The sequence below is a fragment of the Triplophysa rosa genome, linkage group LG23 (genome assembly GCF_024868665.1).
Source record: "Triplophysa rosa linkage group LG23, Trosa_1v2, whole genome shotgun sequence".
Classification (NCBI taxonomy): Eukaryota; Metazoa; Chordata; class Actinopteri; order Cypriniformes; family Nemacheilidae; genus Triplophysa; species Triplophysa rosa.
In genome coordinates this window covers 18750695-18772544 of record NC_079912.1, presented here as the reverse complement: position 1 = coordinate 18772544, position 21850 = coordinate 18750695, and the positions used below count along the sequence as shown (strand labels likewise).

General features: G+C 40.8%; 3 protein-coding genes across 6 annotated transcripts in view; all 3 read right to left on the bottom strand.

Annotated features, from left to right (window-relative positions):
* The window catches only part of flt1 (fms related receptor tyrosine kinase 1), a 36033-nt gene extending 35479 nt beyond the window's left edge, over positions 1-554 (bottom strand). For 2 of the 4 annotated variants that reach the window (XM_057323024.1, XM_057323023.1), the window contains exon 1: positions 226-508. In XM_057323024.1, the coding sequence (XP_057179007.1) occupies positions 226-283 (58 nt within the window). In that variant the 5' untranslated portion in view covers positions 284-508. Of the gene's footprint in view, positions 1-225 lie in introns of all 4 variants that reach the window. The other 2 variants (XM_057323022.1, XM_057323021.1) reach the window with 2 other exon arrangements.
* Positions 555-1073: 519 nt separating this feature from the next.
* LOC130547244 (suppressor of tumorigenicity 14 protein) lies at positions 1074-12009 on the bottom strand. Its single transcript, XM_057323028.1, is given in 20 exon segments — positions 1074-2072; positions 2145-2281; positions 2474-2745; positions 2846-3029; positions 3518-3637; positions 3974-4087; positions 4290-4394; positions 4480-4584; positions 4753-4886; positions 5073-5182; positions 5328-5425; positions 5510-5652; positions 6492-6711; positions 7054-7176; positions 7262-7452; positions 8152-8219; positions 9966-10093; positions 10619-10805; positions 11375-11554; positions 11556-12009. Coding segments are annotated over 20 exon segments (3018 nt in total). The 5' UTR covers positions 11787-12009; the 3' UTR covers positions 1074-1904.
* Positions 12010-12237: 228 nt separating this feature from the next.
* On the bottom strand, positions 12238-21783 carry tmprss7 (transmembrane serine protease 7). The gene is made up of 18 exons (XM_057323031.1): positions 21641-21783; positions 19568-19769; positions 19357-19487; positions 19205-19272; positions 18920-19113; positions 17714-17749; positions 16660-16888; positions 16026-16150; positions 15839-15951; positions 15612-15718; positions 15366-15502; positions 15067-15174; positions 14523-14630; positions 14324-14440; positions 13829-14027; positions 13448-13716; positions 13229-13365; positions 12238-13082 (listed from the first exon to the last, which is right to left on the bottom strand). The coding sequence occupies exons 1-18, from the start codon at positions 21707-21709 to the stop codon at positions 12903-12905; spliced, it is 2529 nt and encodes an 842-aa protein (XP_057179014.1). The 5' UTR covers positions 21710-21783; the 3' UTR covers positions 12238-12902.
* Between the last annotated feature and the right edge of the window lie 67 nt (positions 21784-21850).

The following is a 21850-nucleotide window of genomic DNA, read 5'->3' as shown; positions in this document are numbered from 1 at the left end:
GGTTTCCTCACGGTGGTCATGACCCCAAAGTCATTTATATTAGAACTTCCATTTCAAGTCATCAAGCTCAGGAAATAACGCCCTCTCTGATTTAACCGGGGCGGTTTGCTCAACCTGCTCGTTACTCATTCGGTTTTACTCGGAGTATGCTTATTCAAATGTAAATGAATAAAAATGCGTGTTATTATCAAAAATGTTAACTTATTGTTCAAGGTGCATACTCACCTTTCGCCAGAACACGGCCTGACAGTCCAAATATCATCACAAATAATATATCGAGCATTCTCTTGGTCTTGCTTGAAGTCCCTTGCTTGGAGATGAACACCTACAGTAGCAAACCGTGCAGATCCAATACTCCAGAGGATCAATTCACCGTACAACACCAAACTCCTCAAACCCTTGTTTCACATGGACTACAATCAACTTCAGTAATGTCCCGAGTATAAGAAGTCTTTATGCAGAAGGACCTGGCTTGAATTCCAGTTTAACTCTTGCCCATAATGACCGTGGGCTGGGATTTATTCAATTCCCACCGCCACCGGGGCTTGCGTGACGCTTCTTGACACACCCACTCCTCGCGACTGACGTGACCTACAAGGGCCCAGTGTGCTCCTGTGTGTCTCGTGTACTTCATCAATCACACAGAGCTCATCCGTCATATAACAAATAAACAAGCTTATTACAGTAAATCCAAAGTTGCGTTTCCTTTTGAACCCTAAAGAGAAGAGTAAATCCCTTGGGGGAATTCGTTTTTTTTCGGAGGGTATAAGAGTGATAAAAAGATCGAGCTGTTATTTAAGAACAATGGGAGTTTGGGTTATGCGCTTTAAAAAAACAAAATATAGGACATTATTATATGTATATTATTATAACTATAGGCTATGTAAAGGATGGTTAAATATGGTATTTTTTGTTTATAATTAATAAAGAAATAACATTTTTGTATAACTAAACACATAAATAATGATTAGGTTCACACGAGAGAAAGAAAACTTTGTTTTAGGATAAACAAAGAACATTACTCGTGATATTGCAACACTAAACCTATTGAAATATTAAAATCACAGATCGGAAGTTATGTAGCACCTCTTTTTATTATAGCTATATCTTTCATATGACTACTATAAAATATCCACATTTTTCCAGTTTCCACTTTTACATCTGGTTGTCGGGATACAGATCATACTACTATGTACTGAGGAGTAAGCTGTAGTGTCAAATCACAACCAGTAGAGGGAGTCTTAGAGGCTGGCATTGCAATTTCCCAATGGGAGAGAGCTCCATGGCTAAAGATCAGTTGCGAGTGACAACCAAAACACAAACAACACAAACAAAAAATAGCATGAAAAGTCGTAATAATAACAACATGTTCTAATATGAATGTGTCATGATTTGAGATGCAATTAATTTCACAGTTGGAGTCTGGACAACATTTTGAAATGAACAACGAAAAACACAATGTAGTAAATAAAGCGGAGGGTTTAAATTGTCCTACAAAATCCATTCCAATAACATGAATAAATGCATGAATGCTATGGAAACAATACAAAAAATTCTCACCAAGAGAACTCCTTCCACTGCAAATAATGACATGCACCTCTTCGGTCAGTTTGTTAAAATATCTAAACTAGTTGTCGGGTGTGAAGGCTTTAAAGAGCGCAGTCAGTTGCTCGGGTGGTTTTCAGGAGTGGGGCACAAAGAAGCTGCTGTCAGACCGTGGACGGAGATTTCAAACGCTGAGCGACAGGAATCGATAGAAAACTGCCCCCAATGCAGATGTGTTGAAGTTTGCCGTGTATCTGGACACCATGAGAGCTCCACTGGAGCCCTTTGATCACACGCAACTGAATGTGGGCAAATGATGATGTTACCCATTCAATGGTGGAGGTACGTGTGTCTGTGTGTCACACTTGGCCTTTCGTCTGCTGATGAATCCAGTCTGTGAACTTAATGACACGTGTGTAAACTCCAGGCCTGTTCTGCCGGGCGCAGCCCTCGCCCCAACTCACAATGCCTGCTAGAAACCACCGCCGCCCACGTTCCAGGCACACCAGCGGCCCCCCCGAGTCTCCCTGTGTGAACAAAGAGGTGAATAAATAAACAATTAACATTCAAGCATACGCGGTGAGCACAGGCTCACTCACTTGACAGGCATCCACTCCTCCCTGAATGTTCCCGGCACAAAGCATTCTGGGAGTGACGGCATCGTCGTACATCTTATTGCAAGTGTTGTGACTAATGATGTTCACTGTGGCCTCCTGCAGCAGTGTGGCCAGCTCGCCTAAATAAAAGAGAATTCTGTCTTTATTTAGTCACCCTCGCGTCGTTCAAAACCTCTTTTTTTGTGAAACACAAAATAAGATATTTTGAGAAATGTCTCACGGGTTTTGTGATCTTTTATGAGTTATGCTGTCTCGTATCAGCTGCTATTAAACAATAACCAATTGTTTGTATTAAATATAATATGTCTTACCCTCCTCTGTCAGAACCCCCCATCCAGTGACAAAGCAGCTGGTACCGGAAGCGAAGGAATGAGAGGGGGCAGGCACACAGACAGGCTGTACCAACTCGTTGAAAAAGACGGGAGCGCTGAGTTCTAAAAGGGCGATGTCAAAGTCGGAGGTGAATTGGTCATATTGAGAGTGCAAGACGATACGGCGGATCTGACGGGTTGCTGCTGCGTTGCTGACGGAGTTCATCACCCGCATACCCATGTACGCCCTCCACGACCGTGCGTCAGAATACCTGCCAAAACACGCCCAAGTTAATGTGTACTTGAAGTGGCAATGCTTTTAAATGATGACAAACACACTGTGTTCATGTTCAAGAAGGAAAGAGCTCTCACTTGATGGCATCCGAGTCCTGGAAGCAGTGAGCTGCAGAGATGAGCCAACGGCTGCCCACCAGAGATGCCCCACACACGTGACCGTAGCGTTCCATCTGAAGGCTTACCTGCCACGGCCACGAGCCCACCTGGGCATCTGTTCCACCCACAATCTTTGCCCTCTTTCTGGGCCGTGTGCCACAACCTACAAGGGATAGCGCACGCGAAAATAAAATTCTGCCATCATTTATTCACCCTAAATTCTTTCAAATATTCTCTATATGACTCTTTTTCATGTGGAACACAAACGAAAATATTTGGTTTCGTGTCCATACAATGAAAGTCAATGTTGTGTGGTTAACATCATTTTTCAAAACAGAAAAGAATGAAAGTCATACAGGTTTAGAATGATAAATTATAAAAGAATTTGATCAGGATCGTATCCATGTATGCAAATTGAGGTATGTTGAAATGTCAAATTTCTACATAAACTGAGAATAAAAATAAGTACTGATCATAAATCTGAATTAATCTGATTGTTTTATTAAAATAAAGAATTTTAAACCTTTATGCCTATACTGTACGTAAAAACACCACTAGTGAATTCAATCTACCAGAATTCCCTCTATATGATTATTGATTTGTGTGTGACAAGGCTGTTGCATATGATGCATATGCGCATCTCATACTCACCACAACGCAACTCGTCTGAACCATCTTTGCAGTCTTTGATGCCGTCACACTCCGGGTTGATCTTACTCAAACATTTTCCATTGGCACATTTGAAAGAGGTGGGGGAGCATCCTTTCTGAACTGCAAAGAATCAGGCATAAAATGTATTGTGTATCACAAATAAAACACACTTTCTACCAGTAGGGTACACTGTGGTGTTGATTACTAAAGATTAGTAACATACCACGCTTTGTTTGTAGTGCTATCTTAAAAAACATGAAAATTTGGCCTGAAAAATCATACAACGATGGCATACTTTTAACATCATTTTTAAAAACAAAGAATTATTTAAATGAGGCCAAATATGTATCACAATATATGGAATATACTCGACGTATTCGGAGATGTTTTTTTGTATCATTTTCATAGACTGAAAATATAAGCATATATGAATAAGTGACTATCAAGAAGACTCACATGCTCTTGTGCAATTGAGTTCATCGCTGCGGTCTTTGCAGTCAACAACTCCATCACACACGGATGCTTTAGGAAGGCAGATTTTGTTTGGGCACATATGGTAGCATTTACCTCCTAACAGGTGGGCAAATGACAGTATAAACACACATAAAGAACTGAGACGGACTCACTCACAGGTGTATACACACACAAGAGCAGGGAGGTCTTACCACAAACTCTCTCCACACATCTGTGGCAATCAGAAATAGACGAGGCAAACAGGCGTCTTAGAGTATGTGTGAACTCCTACAGGTCTTTATGGGATAAAATGGCTTACCGCAGTTCGTCTCTTCGCCGCTGTCGTCGCATGTAAATTGTGTGTTACACTGGCTGTGTGGTTTACACTGGCCATTGCAGTTCACTTCTCCGGGTTGACAAGTGTCTGAGTAGAAGCGTAAAGCAGAACGGAGTTGTAAGAGACCAAACACCGAAACTGGAAAAACTGATGTAACAACAGCTCAACGTACGGCATTTTGCCTCATCTCGTCCATCAGAGCAGTCTTTATCTCCATCGCACACCTTTCTGAGAGGAATACACTTGCCATCTCCACATCTAAACTGCCTTGGGCATGCTTATATAAAGATACAAGAACCCTTATCACTAATGTTAACATTGACCTGGTCAAATTCATCCACAAGACAAAACCAGAACGAAGCATGACACAGAACGAAGATTTACAGGAAAGAACAGAAAAGCATCCAACAAAACACGTTCATGTCCTTCGTCTCAGACGACTCACCGCTTTCAGGAGAGAAGGCTCTGTACATCAGGTAGAAACCTTTATGAGTCAAAGATTCATCCGAGTGAAAGTGCAACAGGACAGGGGAAGAATAAATTCTCTTTCTGCTGCTGTCACCAATCGGGTTACACAGTCTACGAAGGTTCGAAACAAATATCTGAGGTCACGTACACATCGCAATGATATGCACGTCAAGACAGATGCGTGCAAACAAATGTACAAGAAATAACGCATCACGTGGCATTTTACAAACCTTGCGAACATCAACCATCATCTTACACCGAAGCACACTGCTTGCATATGAAAGACTTGACACTCACTTGACGCCACCTATTTCTAGCCAGTCTTTCTCACAGGTGCTAGCAGCCGGCGAATCCTGAATGTCCAGCATCACAATGGTCACGGAGAGAAGGTATCCCGGCAACGGTGCCTAAAAAAGAAACCGGATTCTCAAAGGATGCATCAGCTCAAAGAAGGAGCATCGCAGGCCTCTGAATAAGGTTCATAGGGCATGCGTGTTAACACTAGCGAGGAGACTCATGGGAAACATGGGAAAGCCGTTAGCCTGAGCTCACCCTGATCTTCCAGTTACAGTCCACATTTGGAGGGTAGTAGGCGGGGTGATATGGGGACGTTACAGTGCCGTTCCAAGCGGTGAGAAAACCGCCACACTCTATAGAGAGTCACGGAGAACAAACGTTTGAGCTGAATAATGAGTAGAAGGATAGAGTTTAATTCGGAGCGCTAATTCACACACCGGTTTTGGGTATAGCCTGGAAGTAGGCTTTGAAGATGGCTCCTTGTCTCTGTCGACTGAAAGAAAACGTAACAAGCATGACGTTTCCAGACGACGTCAGTTTCATCACAGGGGACGTTCCTGATATTGGCAGACCACACCATCTGAGGATAAAAGAGATTATATTTCATGCTTAATATGACAATGGAAATATGACCAGAATGAATTATTTTGTATTCTAGCGTCAGAAATGATAACATGAACATATTTTCCTCACACTTATTTAAAAACGTACAATCTCATTGTTGGTTTGAAATGGGCAATTCCATGCAATTGTCAACTTTTAGACCGGAAAAAATCTGGTTTTCACAATACTGACAGGTCAGATGTCAATTTTTGGTGTAAAGTGTAAAGTTTTTGTGTTTTTAAACCATAGTTTTCCATAGTGAATTGTCACATCCATAACGGTCCATATTCCTTATAAATGGGCACATGAAAATTTAAATAAAATAACTATTTTATGTTCTATAAAGAGCCATCCCTTCCCCATTTGTTGGGTATTATTGCTTCTGGTTTGTACATTTTAATTTACAGAAATCCTAAAAAGTATGTTGTGTCTCAAAAACGTGAATTCTTTTTTGTCAAATCCTTAATTTATGATTTTTTTCTCTTTTTTTTAAATAGAAAACTCGTGCATAGACTGATTTTTTTCTGACTCCATCATTAGGGCTTTAGTAAAATATAAACAGATAATTCGATGTATTGGTAATAAATACATTCTCTGAGAATTTATATTTCAAGTTTGACTGAAAATGTCACATCCATAACGCCGGAATTGTCCGAATGACCTAACGTACAATAGCAAACATTGACAGAAATACTTTTTTGTGTTTGTGTGAACTCAACATTCAACAAAAATAACAGCCAATCAAAACTGACAAACCAACGAAAAGGACAAGCAAATCAAAATGCTCATTCGCTTTCCTACAAATGTCCTCTGTACCTGGCAATGATCTTGTTTTGAAGCGGCAGCAGAAAGTCATATGCAGACAGTTTGTTGGCGGAGCAGCTGCCCGGTGTCGCTCCTTGAAGTGTGAGAATGACAAGTCGCACAACGTGGCCGGAAGGCACCCGAAGTCTCCACTGGTAATATGGCTTCTTCGGACTCACGAGACTCAGCGTGCGGTTATTTCCATACTTAGCATACAGGTCAAAAGACATGGCTGTTAGCAAATAGAAATAAGATGTGATCAGAATGAATGAATCAAAAATACAATCGCAATAATGATTTTTAAAAAGATGTTATGATCAAAATGTATTCGGTTGAGATAGTACACTGTAAAACCTGCTTGCGTTGAGTGACAACTATTCAGTTTACTCAGAAGATTAATGGGACATGGTTGCATCCGAAGAGCCTTACATACTTGGCCTATTTGTTTTCTTCGCTCACAGTAGAAGAAAGAAGATACAGAAGAACTACGTAGAAACAAAAGTTGGCAACTAAAATGAGGTTCATAAATCATTTGAGTAAACGTAACAGGCTTGACAGTGTATTATGATTGTACCCTGCAGCCCCAACTGCCACTTGCCACTCTGCAAAGAGTTTGGGTTCTTTATCTTATCCGCCTTGTCATCCGAATCTTCATCGTCATCGTCATCATCGTCACGAACATCATCTGGATTCAAGCCTGCAGACGCAGAAACGTATGTCAAGAATGTTTTCATATTTGGGAATAGGTAAAGCAAAGAGGATTATGGGAAATGCAGTTGAACCCAGTAGACGCAGCGTGTCCTCGTCTTTCTCTAGGTAGTATCGTTCCTCGTTCTTGCTATAGAGGACCTTGTTGGTGCCAGGTGGACGCCTCTGCAGCCGGTTCGGGTTTACTTTCTGGATTTCATCGGAAATGAGGGGAGGAGCAGAGAATTTACTCCAGTAGTAGACACAAAGACCTTCCACTCCTTCACTGTCAACAGGACACATGACTTTTAACAAGATGGCAAAGCTTAAAACTGACTGCAGTTGGGCAATATACAGTCTTATGGGACCAAATGCATGTGTTGTTAACAGATGATAATGACGACCAACTGATGACCAATCAGTCCAACTGATTGGACTTATGACCAATGGAACACAAAAGATATTTTGAGAAATGTCTCAGTTGTTTTGTGTCCATACAATGGAAGTCAATGGTGGCTAGTGTTGTTTAATTACTAATGTTTTACCAAATATCTTCTTTTGTGTTCTGCGGAAGAAAGAAAGTCATACCGGTTTGGAATCATTTTTGAGTGAACTACCCCTTTAAATGGGTAGTTGAAAAATCAACTGTAAATGTCAACATCAAAACAAACAAACTTATAATAATATATTTTTTTACATGATCAATATTTATATATCATAACATAAAGTAGCGTGAGAGAGATTTATCTTCATTGTTCGTTTTTTTCAACATTGTCACGTTACAATAAATACAGGTATATAGTAATATTATGCATTATACATACATTATGTTTACCGAAAACTCAGTGCTGCAAAGACATACGCTAAATATTTATAAATCAAGTCTACTAATTCCAAGCAAAAACGGTCAAAGTTATGACAAGGTCATTTTACATTGTAATGACTGAACACCAAATATGCATGTGATTTTTATGTACAGACTCACCTAAATGCAATAATTCCTGAGTTCTTGTAATACGAATTCCACGGTGATGAATCATACAACTCTGAGAACTTATATCCATGGCAACAGCACGTAAACCGTCAGGAAGAAAAGACAAAAGACACCATTAAATAACATACAACATCAGACATTGGCTGCGTCCAAAATGGCATACTGTGACAGTACGTACTGAATTTGAATAAGTACCTATCGGCCGTTAAAACACTACGTTCTATATAGTATGAGTGGGAGTAGTATGAATACATTTGGGACATACTGCGTCCGCCATGTTTTATGGTCATGTGACCTGTATGCTCTTTGACCTGTGACGTATTAACAACAACCTACACGTGAGCGTTGATAAAAACATAATTTAAACACAATTTAAACATGAGAAATTCATTTATTGGAACTTACGTTAAAAACGGACGTCCGCCTTAAAGTTTTCCGCTATATTTATTTGATTTACTTTTGAAATTTGACCGTTGCTCAGCTCCCGTGGCATCATGGGATAGAAAAGTGTCCATCCGATCCACACTCGCGAATCTCGGCGGAAGTAGTAGACCATCCGGGTATTTCTCGCCTACTGTTTTTTGCATACTGAGGTTTCGGACATACTACTCATGACTCATACTTATTTTCGCCTACTATATAGTATGGAAGTATAGCGATTTCGGACGCAGCCATTCTATTTCTGCTCTACCCACTCTATTTCTGCACATTGCAAACAAACCAGTGATAATGTCCACCAAGGTCACTACGTTTCCGCCTTTTCCTTTCTTGTGAATTATTCTAAGACATCACAGCCAGGCTAGGCGTGACATCACCAATGAAGGTGAGACATTGGTGGCCCGGGCGAGACCTGCAGCCTTGGCACAAAAGCGCTGTTCTTGTGCGATTGGCTTTGAGCAACAAGAGCTTCGAGCAACAACAGCGCCATTGTCTGGGGCTCAATGTCATACTGAAGTGCGAGAGGGAGTAGGCGGGCAGCGGGTTTAGGCTAACTTTTATAAGCAAGGGCACACACTTGTAGCACATCCGTTCACTTACTTACCCACTTTTAAACGGATTACAGGTACAACACAGTATATTTAGGCTAATTATAGCATATAAGCTATTGTGTGTTATTGAAGAAAAGCTGCGTTTGGACATTTGCGCTTAAGGCTGACACAAATGCCAACCATTCCCATGATACTGGCACAAATCGCTCCTTTTGGCCCAAGTGTGGTTTAACTCTCTTGTACACTCTCTCCGTCTCTTTCGGCGCCCTAAATCCGTACCCTCTCTCTCCTCGCCTTCTACGCCCCCTGGTCTACCTTTCTTCTCTCTTTTGGCTGCAGACTCTCAGCAATGAGGTACAGAGCATCTGATTGTGTGTGAGGAAGCCCACAGACAATGTTTGTATTGAAGGACAGCTCTTCCTCTCACTCCGCTCGCCCGGGCTCTGTCCCTCTCACAAACAGTTTTCTTGTCCTCGGCCCTGAAAAGCCGCAGCCCTCTGGGGGCCAGTCTCTCCGCACTGCCTCACACCAAGCCGGGCTCCAGTTACAGCTGGCTTTACATTTAAGAGGGCCATGGAGCGGCCGAAGGCTCAGAAGGTCCGTGCTTAGAACCTGATTTACATTTAAAAGGGTGGCAATGAGGTACGAGCGCACCACTGGAACTGCGGATCTGGCGGGCTTCGCGTTTGAAAGTGCCAGGGGCAAGCATCGTCCTTGAGTGGTCTCTGGAGATCGGCCGCATTCCAGAGAGATCACGGAGACACCGGCTTTGTTGCTAAGCAGCACAGAGAGACCGTTATGTATGTTTATGCTTACGTAATGGCTTAGCGCCTCAGATTGGAGGCGGAACTGCGGAGACGTCGGATCTGCCAGGTCTGGAGTGAAGCTGAGGTTGGAGAACTCAACACTTCCTCCAAGGTAGAACTCTGAGGAAGATGTAGAAGCTATTGGGACAAGAACAGTTTTAATAGGAGATGATACAGAGATCATTTGCATTAAAGTTAATGCACATAAAGATGTTACTTATTGAAATCCCAAAGGTTTTCTTTAATCTATTTTCTGATCAAAAAACCTTTTTAAAAGTTTTAAGAATAATAGATTCGGAATAATAGATTTGGAAACATTTTTTGATTCATAAATTTGTTTTGGTGGAAACTGCACGTGTTTACTCTGCAGGGAAGCCTGTGTAAACCAGAGGGAACAGATTGGTATTGATATTTAATGCAATGGCATTCAGGCATTTTAAGGTGGAATTTCCAAAGTTCTCCAAAACTTTTTGGGGACTCCCTACGTTATGTTGATAAAGAAAACATAACAGCAATCTGGTGCATACATGTCTTATAAAGCACAACAAAAGAAGCGCGTTTTCAAGTTCATTGGATAGCCAAGATGAGACGCATGACTAGCTATCCTAGAACATACAGGATAATAATCTCAGCATTCTTCTACAGCAGAGAATATTAACTTACATGCAAGGAAATGGAGCGTCAGTGCAATGGCAGCCGAAAGAGGAAGAAGGGGGGCAGTTCTTAGCACCCACTTACTCCATGACCCGCAATGTGCTCTCTTGCCCCCTGGGCTCTTGGTGTCAGAATCAGCTTGTGACTGGCTGTTTGTTGGACTTGATGTCTGGGTGGGCTTCGTCACAACGTCCTGCTAAACACAAGTTCGGGAACTCCTCAATACTCTCAATTCAACATCACTTGTTTACACTGTTATTTAAATGGATAAGTATTGGAGTCGTGATCATCGTTGCTACATTTCTGTCATCGTACAATAAGCATATGTCGTATTTAATTGGCTTCCTCAGCATCAAACTAAACACCTTTTCATTAGGAGGAAGGGGTCGCGGAACTAGGATATCCTGGTGGTGGGATTCCCCCGTGGAGTCGCACAAAGCGTAATTTGAGGGTCCGCGTTCCCACGGCCCCTCTCAGCGGTGCAGCACTCCATCAAGAACCGCACTTTGACAAGCACATTCATGAGACTATCAAGAGTGACATTTGGACACGGGCACCCCACTCGTAGAACTAAAAGGTTTAGGGTTATCCGACCTGCGCTCAAGTATACACAATAGGATTATATGCACTCTTTGAAGAAGAAATAAATACAACTATATTTAATAATAATAAAAAAGATAGATCTGAATAGTTGGGGATTTGCGTAAAAGCATCATCACTGTCATAAAGTAGCCAGAGCGCGCGGTGCTGATGGAAGTCTCTTACCTGTGCAGGTGAACAAGCGGGGGCGCAGGGTCCCAAACCAGATACGCTGTAAACTTCGCAACTTCTGTTTTTGGGAAAAGTCCTCATGGCCCGGTCTCTTATGGCTCCGTCGCAGCGATACAAAACAACACCCTGGGCAGAGAAACGAGTCCGCAAAACTAGTGCGATATCTCCTTTGATACCCGGAGAAACCCGACCTGAGCGGGTCTGGCGCTGCGAGCGTTCGCACTCCGTCTCCCTCCGTGAACAGGTGCTGCACGGGACCCAGCATGCACCGCGGCACAAAGGGAGCACTATGAGGAGTACAATCCGCACAGCCATCCGTGCGACAGAAATTGTGGGCAAACTTCTCCCTTGTGCGTGTGCCATGGTCAACAATGGGCAGTCTGATGTTACATGATGAGGGCATCATTAAATTAATCGCGTCGAGGAATGTGTAATTAACCGGCCGCCGTTTACTCTGGATTAAAACGACGCAGAGCTGTCATATTTGTTTGAAGAGAGTCAGTGTGGATTAAATATTTCCCTGTTGTTTTCAACCCGTGTATCACGTTACGAGCCGTGAGGCGTGCAACCTGGGAACAAGTGGACCCGATATCGCCATGTGCTCCACGCTGTATTGATAACTTAACCATTCCTGGCCTAAATTGGCACATTTTTGTCATTATAAGAGTGCTGAAAGAGTGATTGTTTGACATTTACCTTTTTCCATGTAAATTCTCAATTGTATAAGATATGGTACTGTATCAATTGTTAAGTTAGTAAAAAAATCACATTAATGAAAATATGCCATTGTTATTGTATAATAGTATTTAATATTGTTTTACAGTAATAGCTGAAGTCCGTAACTTTTGCGTCTTTATTGCTATCTCTGCAGGGTGCCTTACCTACTTTGTTTTAATGTGGGTTGAAGTCAAATGACGTCAAACTGACACACCTGCAAGTTCATATACACGGTTTACAATTTGTAAAAATCATTATTAAAAACCCGGGTAAGGTAGGAAGACTTGGCTTTTATGCAATTTTTTTCTTTTGTTTTACCAAATATAAAGTTATGCTTTGCAACTACATATCTGAAAAAACGTGTTGGGTCAGAAAAGGACAAACCCACAGCCGCAGGGTGAAATGAACCCAGAAAATGACTCATTATATTTGACCCAACAATGGGTTAAAAAGAATTTTGGGTTGAAATAACCCAAGTAGGTTACATTGCGACCCAATGGTTCAGTTCATCCCTTTTTGACCAAACGCTGTTGAAAACAACCCAGCATTTTTTAGAGTTCAAGTATATACAGTATATAACATTTTGGAATGCTTTCCTTTTAAAATGTGTAGTTTCTAATTGCAAAACATATCACAAACAACATTGTTGTTTAAGACAAATATACTATAATAGTGTTACACGATGAACAAAACCAGCAAATAACACAACGTTTAACACAATGTTGCTTTGGATCAGCTGTTCAAGTGAAAATGGCCTCGCTTGATACAGGACTGTTCTTCATTATATGATGCTTGGCTGTGCATTTCATAATTTTGTTCCTTTTGCATCAATATGTCGTTGGATCCAGTCTATGAACTTTGCCACTCTGGTGTAAACTCCAGGAAGGTTGGGCCTGCCACAACCGGAACCCCAACTCACAATGCCCGTCAGAAACCAGCGACCGCCCGAGTGTGCTTGACAGGAGAGAGGACCGCCAGAGTCTCCCTGCAATCAAAAATTGCTTATATGAAAGTCTAAACGGACAGCTCATCTTATGCAACGATAATTTAACAATGCTTATTAGCCAGAGGGCGGGCGTATGTTTGGTTCATAAAGCAGGACCCAATCCAATGCCTGTTAGCTTCTCTTACCCGACAGGCGTCCTGTTCTCCTGAGGGCACGCCAGCACACAGCATGCGGGGGGACACGGGGCCGTAGCTTCTCTTGCATTCGCTTTGGCTCAGAATGCTTACTTCTGCCTTCTGCAAGACTGTGGGTAGCACCTTATCTAAAAATATAGAGGGAAAATCCAACTGCCTTGTATTGTAAGAGCATCCAGACACATTTATATTTATCTGAAGAAAAAATACCCTGTTCAGAACGGTAGCCCCAACCAGTGACCCAGCAGCGATGTCCCTCACTGAAGGTCTGGGAAGGGGCAGGCAGGCAGATGGGCTGGATATATTGCTCCAGACTAATGGGCCAGGCCTTCTTCAGCTGCAAAAGGGCAATGTCGTAGTCAAAAATTCTTGCGTTGTAGTACTCGTGCACCACAATGCGGCGGATCTCAGCCACATGCTTGGCACTGCCCTGATTCAGCATGCCCATATGCGCCATCCATTGACGTGGATCTGACAACCTAAAAACATCCAAGATCACACATGAACAAAATGCAGTCCTACATAACACACCTTAAAATTCAGAAGTGGCTGCATGAACCCAAATGTTTATGTACTGTATGGTGTACTCGCCTCTCTTTGCTGAAACAGTGCGCTGCAGAAATAAGCCACCCATCCGAGAGGACCGATGCTCCGCAATACAGCTGCCCCGAAAAATGTAAGCTGACCTGCCATGGCCACTCCCCCTCTACTGCATTGACTCCACCCACTATTCTCTGCTGCGGGGAGGCGCTGTCAAAAACACGCTTTAAAACACCGGGATTGCCACAGGCTGCAAACCAAAAATAGGAAAATATCGGATTTGCCTGTGTGCATTTAACAGGTCTGCAAACATATATGCACAGGTGCTGAAAGGGAGGGATTTCTGGCCAAAGTCATTCAAATCTGAAAGCTTTCAGAAAAAGCTCAGCTTGTACCCTTTAATCCCCCTCCGATTCAACTCCAACACACAGAAATGGATTTTTTTTGGAGTATGACACACTGAAGAGATTAGAGTTTTATTCCAATCTACTATATTTGATGATAAACACACTATTAAACACTGTTTGTCATCACTTTAAAACTCACCACAGTCATTCTCATCGCTGCGGTCGAAGCAGTCGGGTGCACCATCACATTTTGCGTTTTTCTTTAGAATGCAGACTCCGTCACCGCATCGATAACTGACTCCAGAACAGCTAGTCTCTGCGGAGCCAACGCATCCACTTCTGCACGTTCAATTGATGGAACTCAAAAGTGAGATTTTGCTCGAGTTTTAAAACGTTACCTTGAGTACAGTTGGTCTCATCTTTACCACCGGAACAGTCCACCTCTCCATTACAGATGTACAGTGGATGCAGAGTGGATGAACCTCCACAGAGTTTGGGAGGTTTAGCTGTCAGATAAACATAGCAGTTCACTCAACATTCTATAATCACAACAGAATTCAAACAGTATTAAGTCACTCAAACCACACTTACAAATACATACATTTCATTACATGACACCTGCAAACAAATGACAACGCATCTCTTTTCAGAAGTAACTTTAACCAAGTATCTTTGATTTTACAATTACAAACCTAACACACGTTTGTTCAATGTTTTCGCTCTAAACGTATGCTTGTCCTAATTTTCTCTCAAATTGAATGCAAAGAGACATTGTTATTTAATATTGATCAAGTTGAAATACTTTAGTGTCACTGTATATCTCCAGAAAAAAGAAGCTACAAAAATGCTTACCAATAGTACACAATTCTATTCAGCTTAGTCTCACCCGTTTTGTCTGAGTTTCTGTTAGGTTTTAGAGAGTATATGTGGTAGTTAACGTACAACAGAAAATCTCATCACTTTCATCCTGACAGTCATCCATTCCATCACAGCGCCGGGCCTTCTCCACACACAGACCTGTGGTGCACAGGAAGTGACCCTCAGGACACGCTTGAAGAGAAAGAGCAAGACAAATAAGATCAGGGTGAGGCTGATGTCTAAAAAGAGCCACTGGGTGCTATGAGTCATTTAATTGACATCATAACACATATTCCTTTGCTCGTAAGTCACAACGTACTACGACACTAATGACCGTTTTAAATTGTTCTGCATTTCCTCTCTTTCGGCAGCATTGTTCTTACGCTGGCCGATGTTGTAGCTACTGTAAGTGGCATTGAAAGGCTGGTCAGCATTTCGTGAGCTGCAGCGGAAAACCACTTCGGGGTTTGGCGTAGAAATACGGAAGACGGTTGAGTGGTCGATGTAATTTCCACAGTATCTGTAAATCAATCACACTTATTTCTGAGTCTAAGATCTATTGCAGTAGATAGCCAAAAATACATTTTGTCATTAAACTAAACCATTTAAGCCACAGTTTATTTACTTACATGATCTCGTTCACTTTCCACCAGCCATGTTCACAGTTTTGCGAGTCTTTCAGTTTGAGGATGTAGTTCTGGAACCTCAGAGCCACACCCAGAGCATTGCTGGACATCTGAAACATCAACACCCATCAGATAACAGCATGTGTAAATACTGTGAATAATACCTCTACCCACTACTATACATAAAAAGCAAGGACCGTTGATCTTAGACTCATCTTAAGAACCAGTACCTGGAACTTCCAGGTACAGGAACACTGTCGGGGTAATAGATTGGGGTAGAATGGACTGGTTATCACCCCAGCATCACCTGGCCCAGCTGGTAACTCTATCAGGTTCATACATTCTGTATGGGCGGGACGAACACAATTTGTGTTTAATACACTTACAGACACAACCTCATACGATTTAAAGACTGACCTTCTTCCAGAAGGGCCTGGAAGTGTCCTCTGAAAATCTTGCTGCCCTGTGTGAGACTGAAGGAGAGGAGCATAACGTTGGAGGTGGAGACCAATGATACTGGTACTGAAACTGATTCACAAAACCTGAAGCGAAAAGATAAAAAAATACTTGCGGTCTCAAAAGTTTTTGTTTGTTTTTTACAACAACAAAAAAATTCTCAAACAAATTTTCATGCTTTGGGGGGAAAAGTTGCAATGTGAAAGATGTTTTTTATTATTAAAAATCAGGCTCATTCCATCAAATATATTTTTTAATCTTCCTAACATACATGTAAAAAACTTATTATTGTGTTATTTAAAAATGAATAAGAACACATTTCTTTGCAATTCGCAAGATCTTAAAATATTGCATCTTTTTTTTGTTACTGTGTCCAGTAATATAGTGTACAGTAGTAAGTATTACAAATTGCATATTTATAATATATTTTGTATATAAAATTAATTTGAGTTTGAACACATTAACGACAATGCTGACTCAATATGTGAACTCTAACATGGCTATATCTTTCAAACATTTAATTATAACTGAATTATTTGAAATGAGTGTGTAATAATATCATAAGACAAACATTTCACCTTCTTCTATCACAAACCTGTACAGAATCATGCCTCTCATGGGAAGTAGGGCATCGTACACATTGAGGCCATCATAGATACAATCGCTGGGTTCAATGCGTAAGCTCCTGACTGTGAGTCTGATGATGGAGCCTGGAGCACTGGTCAGTTTGATGTGACAGGTCAAGCCTCCCCATGAGGAGAACACGTTGAGGGGAATGCTGACATCAGGAATACCTGCATACAGCTTATCCACACACTGAGATCCTGACCCGACAAAAATGAGATAAAAACAGAAACCATCAAGTAATATACTGTAGTAATATTGTACAGCAAGCGAAATAATCATACATGAAAAAACGTCAGAACTAGCTAATAAAATAGCTAAAAGCTATTTTCAAAGCATTAATTAAATGTGACCCTGGACCACAAAACCAGACATAAATAGCCGGGGTATATTTGTACCAATAGCCAACAATACATTGTATGAGTCAAAATTATAGTTTTTTCTTTTATGCCAAAAATCATTAGGATATTAAGTAAAGATCAGGTTCCATGAAGATATTTTGTAAATTTCCAACCGTAAATATTGTTAATTATATATAACCGTATAATTACATTTTTGTGAGTGGATCCAGCAAAATCACGGCCGGAAACACCACTCGATGCTGCCCGCTATTCGAGAATTACCCACTCAAGTTTGGTATCTACTGTATGTAGAGCTTAGAATTTCAGCTTTCAGGTTAAATTACTCCCCTCAACCTCATTCCAGCGGTAAACCAATAGAGAGCGTTAAAACAAACCTTAGCAACGGCCAACTATAGCGCCTCTGATGGACAAATTTAAAGGCGATTTTTTTTTGCATACTCTTATTCCAGATATTAAAAATGTTGCATCTCAGCCAGATACTGTCCTATCCTAACAAACCATACATCAAGGGAAAGCTTATTTATTTAGCTCTCATATGATGTATAAATCTCAAGTTACAAAAATGTACCCTTATGACTGGTTCTGTGGTCCGGGCTCACATACTGGATTTGAATCTAAACGAATCTATATCTACACATATTTAGAACACTTTGATTGACTCACCCATTGCTGTTGATGTATAATCTGACCGTAATGCAACTAGGAAGACAAGGTAACAAACATTGATCAAAATAGGCTACTGCCTCGAGAGCAGTGTTGGGCAAGTTACTCTATAAAAGTAATGAATTACGAGTTACTAATTACATCTAGTGCAATTGGATTACTGTACAAATTACTCTCTCCAAAAAGTATTTAATTACTTATTACTTTCTATATCCTATATCAACCTTGATTAGTTAAGTGATTCTAGGATAGACATGAAACGGCTCTTTTAAAGGGGTCATATGGCGCGAACGCATGTTTTTCTGTGTCTTTGGGGTGTTATAAGTTGCTCATGCATGTATTAGACACGTAAAATTGCACAAATGAAAGTGTGGGAACAAAAGAGTCATTCTATGTAAAAGCGAATGCTCACACAGACCTGCCTGAAACGCCTCGTGTAACCACACCCCCACAAATCTACATCAGTTGGTGGTCTGATTTGACTAAGACCGCCCAAATGTATACGCAAGTAAGGTGGGCGCACCTGTCAGTACAATTGAAGAGGAACCTGATGTTCCAAATATGGTAAAAGGCGTTACATTTCCTTCACACGCTTGCAGTATTCAACCAATCACTACGCACTGCAACTGGCCAATCATAGCACACCTCGCTTTTCAGAGCCATGAGCTTTGTTAAAAATCCGTGCGTTTCAGAGAGGCGGAGCAAAGAGGAGATACAAACATGCACGGTGTGTGGAAAATACCTTACATCATGTATACACATTGCATTACATCTAAAACAAACCATAATATTCGTTTCAGCCGTGTCATATGACCCCTTTAATTCATTCAAATGAATAATAGAAAACTACATAAAGTAGTATTATTAACTGACCAAAGTATTACAAATGTGAGAATTATACATTAAAGCATTGGATTATAAAGCTAGACTTTGAATTTTGATGTCTATTGCACACACATATATTACACAAAGTATTTAATTAAATTACATCAGAAGTAGCTGTACTTAAATTACAGAAAAAACGAGAGTAATCCCTTACTTTACTTTTTCTAGGGAAAAGCAATTCAATTATAGTAACTAATTACTTAGTAACTAGTTACACCCAACACTGCTCGAGAGTTAGGCAATTATTTAAAAAAATGTGCACAGTATGTCAAGTATAGTCATTCACTATCAACCATGTTGACAGTGATTGGCTAAGATTACCATTGACAAGAATGGAGTCGATGTCAACAGGAAGGCCCTGCAGGAAGCCCACAGAGGATCTGTTTTTTAGACTTGTGAACACAGAGTCTCTGAGAATGGCACTCACACATTCCTCACACACTGCTGGAGTCTTCAGGTGTGGTACCACAAAAACCATCCAGAAATGCACCAGCACACCCCCTTTGTTATTGTTACTAATAGAGTGAGACGTGAGAGAAACCACTGGTCACACTTTAGCTTTGAAAAACATTATTTTCCGACTGAGCAATGCTGGACCAGCTGTACCTCAGATCAGAGATGATGGTTTGTTTGTAGAGTCTGGACACTGATGATGTTCGGTATACACTGGTTATCTTAGTGGAAGACAGAAAGAGTTGGCTTCTTATTCTTTTTCTTTATATCTATATTTACGCAGAGTGTCTGTCTGCTTCACTCACCACGTGCTGTATGGGGTTTGCCATAGATAAAAACTCACTCGAGTCAGCATGTCGGTACTCTGGTATAAACTCCACATTGGCAACACGGAACATGCCAGCGAAATACACGCCGCTGTTGCTTTCTCTCCGAACTACAAACACAGAGTGTGCACATCACTACTGCAGTTCAACATCATTTTGTATACAGTACATGCATAGATGTTTTGCTTACATATAAAAACCCAAAGAAGTGACCACATTATCACCACAACAACAAACACCACCACTGTGATGAGAATGGCTAGATTCTGTAGATTCCATAACGGGTTTGTCTTCTTTGGCTTTTTTGCTCTTCGCCTGCGTCTGTTGTATCTTCTGCATAGTTTATGAAGAGATGCGTCCACTGTAGCCACTTCCACAGACACGTCAGCTACCTGAAACCAGAGGTATGTATCACATTCTGATGTGATGTAACAAACAAACAAAACATTGCTAATGCTGTTATTTATACAAAATATGTCAAAATGACTAGTTTGTAAATTTTAACGTATAAATGGAAAAAGTCTACTTAGTCCACACGTATGTAGGTTTGCGTTTCTAATGTAAATGGAAAAAGGTCTATTACAAATAATGGTTTGAAGCAGAATGAAGAGAAAATCCGAGTCTTTAATTTGAGATTTTACGCTGTGGCCGTATGCTCTTATCACCAGCAGATATTATTGCCATGAGGGCTTAGAGTTACAAGGTAAAGCCACTCAGTAATTCTGAGAGAGATCCAACCGGGTTACAAAATCCACCTTACTACTTCACAATGACGCACCATTTTCCCAAAATAAATTATTACTATAAATTACCAAAACCTTTAGCTATTGTCCATGAACATTATAGACCAATTAAGGGCAGATAGCATGGATTTATTAGGGCGTAGATTCATTTAGCAGTTTTTAACCCTGCTGAAAAAAAACATTATAACCGTCAAATCCATTAAATGTAATATTTTGTACTGGATTTAATGGAAACTATAATGGTGTCTACTGGTATGTGATGTATTCGATTGGTGGAACCATTGGAACACCATTAGATCCTATTGGAATAATGCCGAAAACACACCACAAAAAGGAATTTGCAATGGTTTTAATGGAAAAGCCAATGGTTCGATATTCATGGTATTTGAATGAAAACAGAATTTCTGTGATGGTTTCTATTGTTGTTGTTGTTTAGCAGGGAAGTGTCTACATACATTTAGATTTAGTGTCCTTGTCATTGTCAGTTTATGGATACAATCAGGGCTATTCTTGAAATTATCTTAAATACTAACACTAATGTAAACATAGATAACCAATCAAATGTTAACCATTCATTATCACACAGGTTATGAAAGACGTATTAACCATCTGATACCAGCCTACTGTACCAAGTAAACATGATGGATTCATATAAAAAAGACAAATCTATCAGGGGCTGTTTCCTGTTTTAGTTTAAACGTTAGACAAAGTTTGAATGTTAGGACTAAGTAATAAGAAGTTCTGTTAAGGTCAGTGCTGGTGCACGTGTCAGCAGCGCATAAAACAACTGGTCAGTTTTGTCTGTGACGAGCGCGCGCAGCCGCCATATCACCACCATCCACTCGCTCCCATTGTGTCGCTCCAGACATGCATTATTAACACGATGTCATTCCATCTCAGTCACTGTATTTAATTTAAGGCTAACGTTAGATGACCAACTTCGGTAAAAGTCTTCCCTAAGAAATTAAAACTCCAATGTTTTTCAAACAAAACCGCGCGGAATCATGGGAGGAATGCAATTATTGGTAACAGTTTCAAGATTTTTATTTTTTTTCAATTAATGTACGTTATCGCGTTTAGCGGAGCATGTCTGCACAAGAATACGCGGGTTCTTAAGTGTAACGTTAGCGACCATGCTGTTATCATATTTCGATTTTTATTACCATGGTTTTACCACAAATTACCGCAAAATAGTTAAACTATGGCTTCTGTGACAAGACTATATTACAGTGAATTTCTGAGCTCACAACAAAAACAAACAACTGTTCAATTTCGTAACTAGTTTTCGTTCTTAACTCAGTTTATTAAGGTTATCGCTTCACGAATACTGCAGTACGTTAAGTTACTAAAGCGAAGAGAGTAACAAAAATTCTAAAAATAAAAAAGTGTACACAGTTTCAAGAATACCCCACTATAATTTGTTTTATAGCGATTCCAGTAACTGTCTAGAAACTCTGGCATTTTGGTGAAAACTATGGTTGCCATGGTAACTTTTACTATCGCGAGTACTTTTTACTCACGCTTGTCGTGTCTTCCTGGGACGCATCATCCTCACTCCCTTGTCCTCCTCCTCCTCGCGCTGCGTCCATGGCACAAAGTCATTCATTTGGACCGGTTATGTTAAATACAGAGACCCAGTACAGCATTGCCAAATATGCCCCAGTCTGCAAGTGCGAGGCAAACACGATCGGCCAAATGAAACCAAACGACGAGGCGCTTTGCACCCGAGT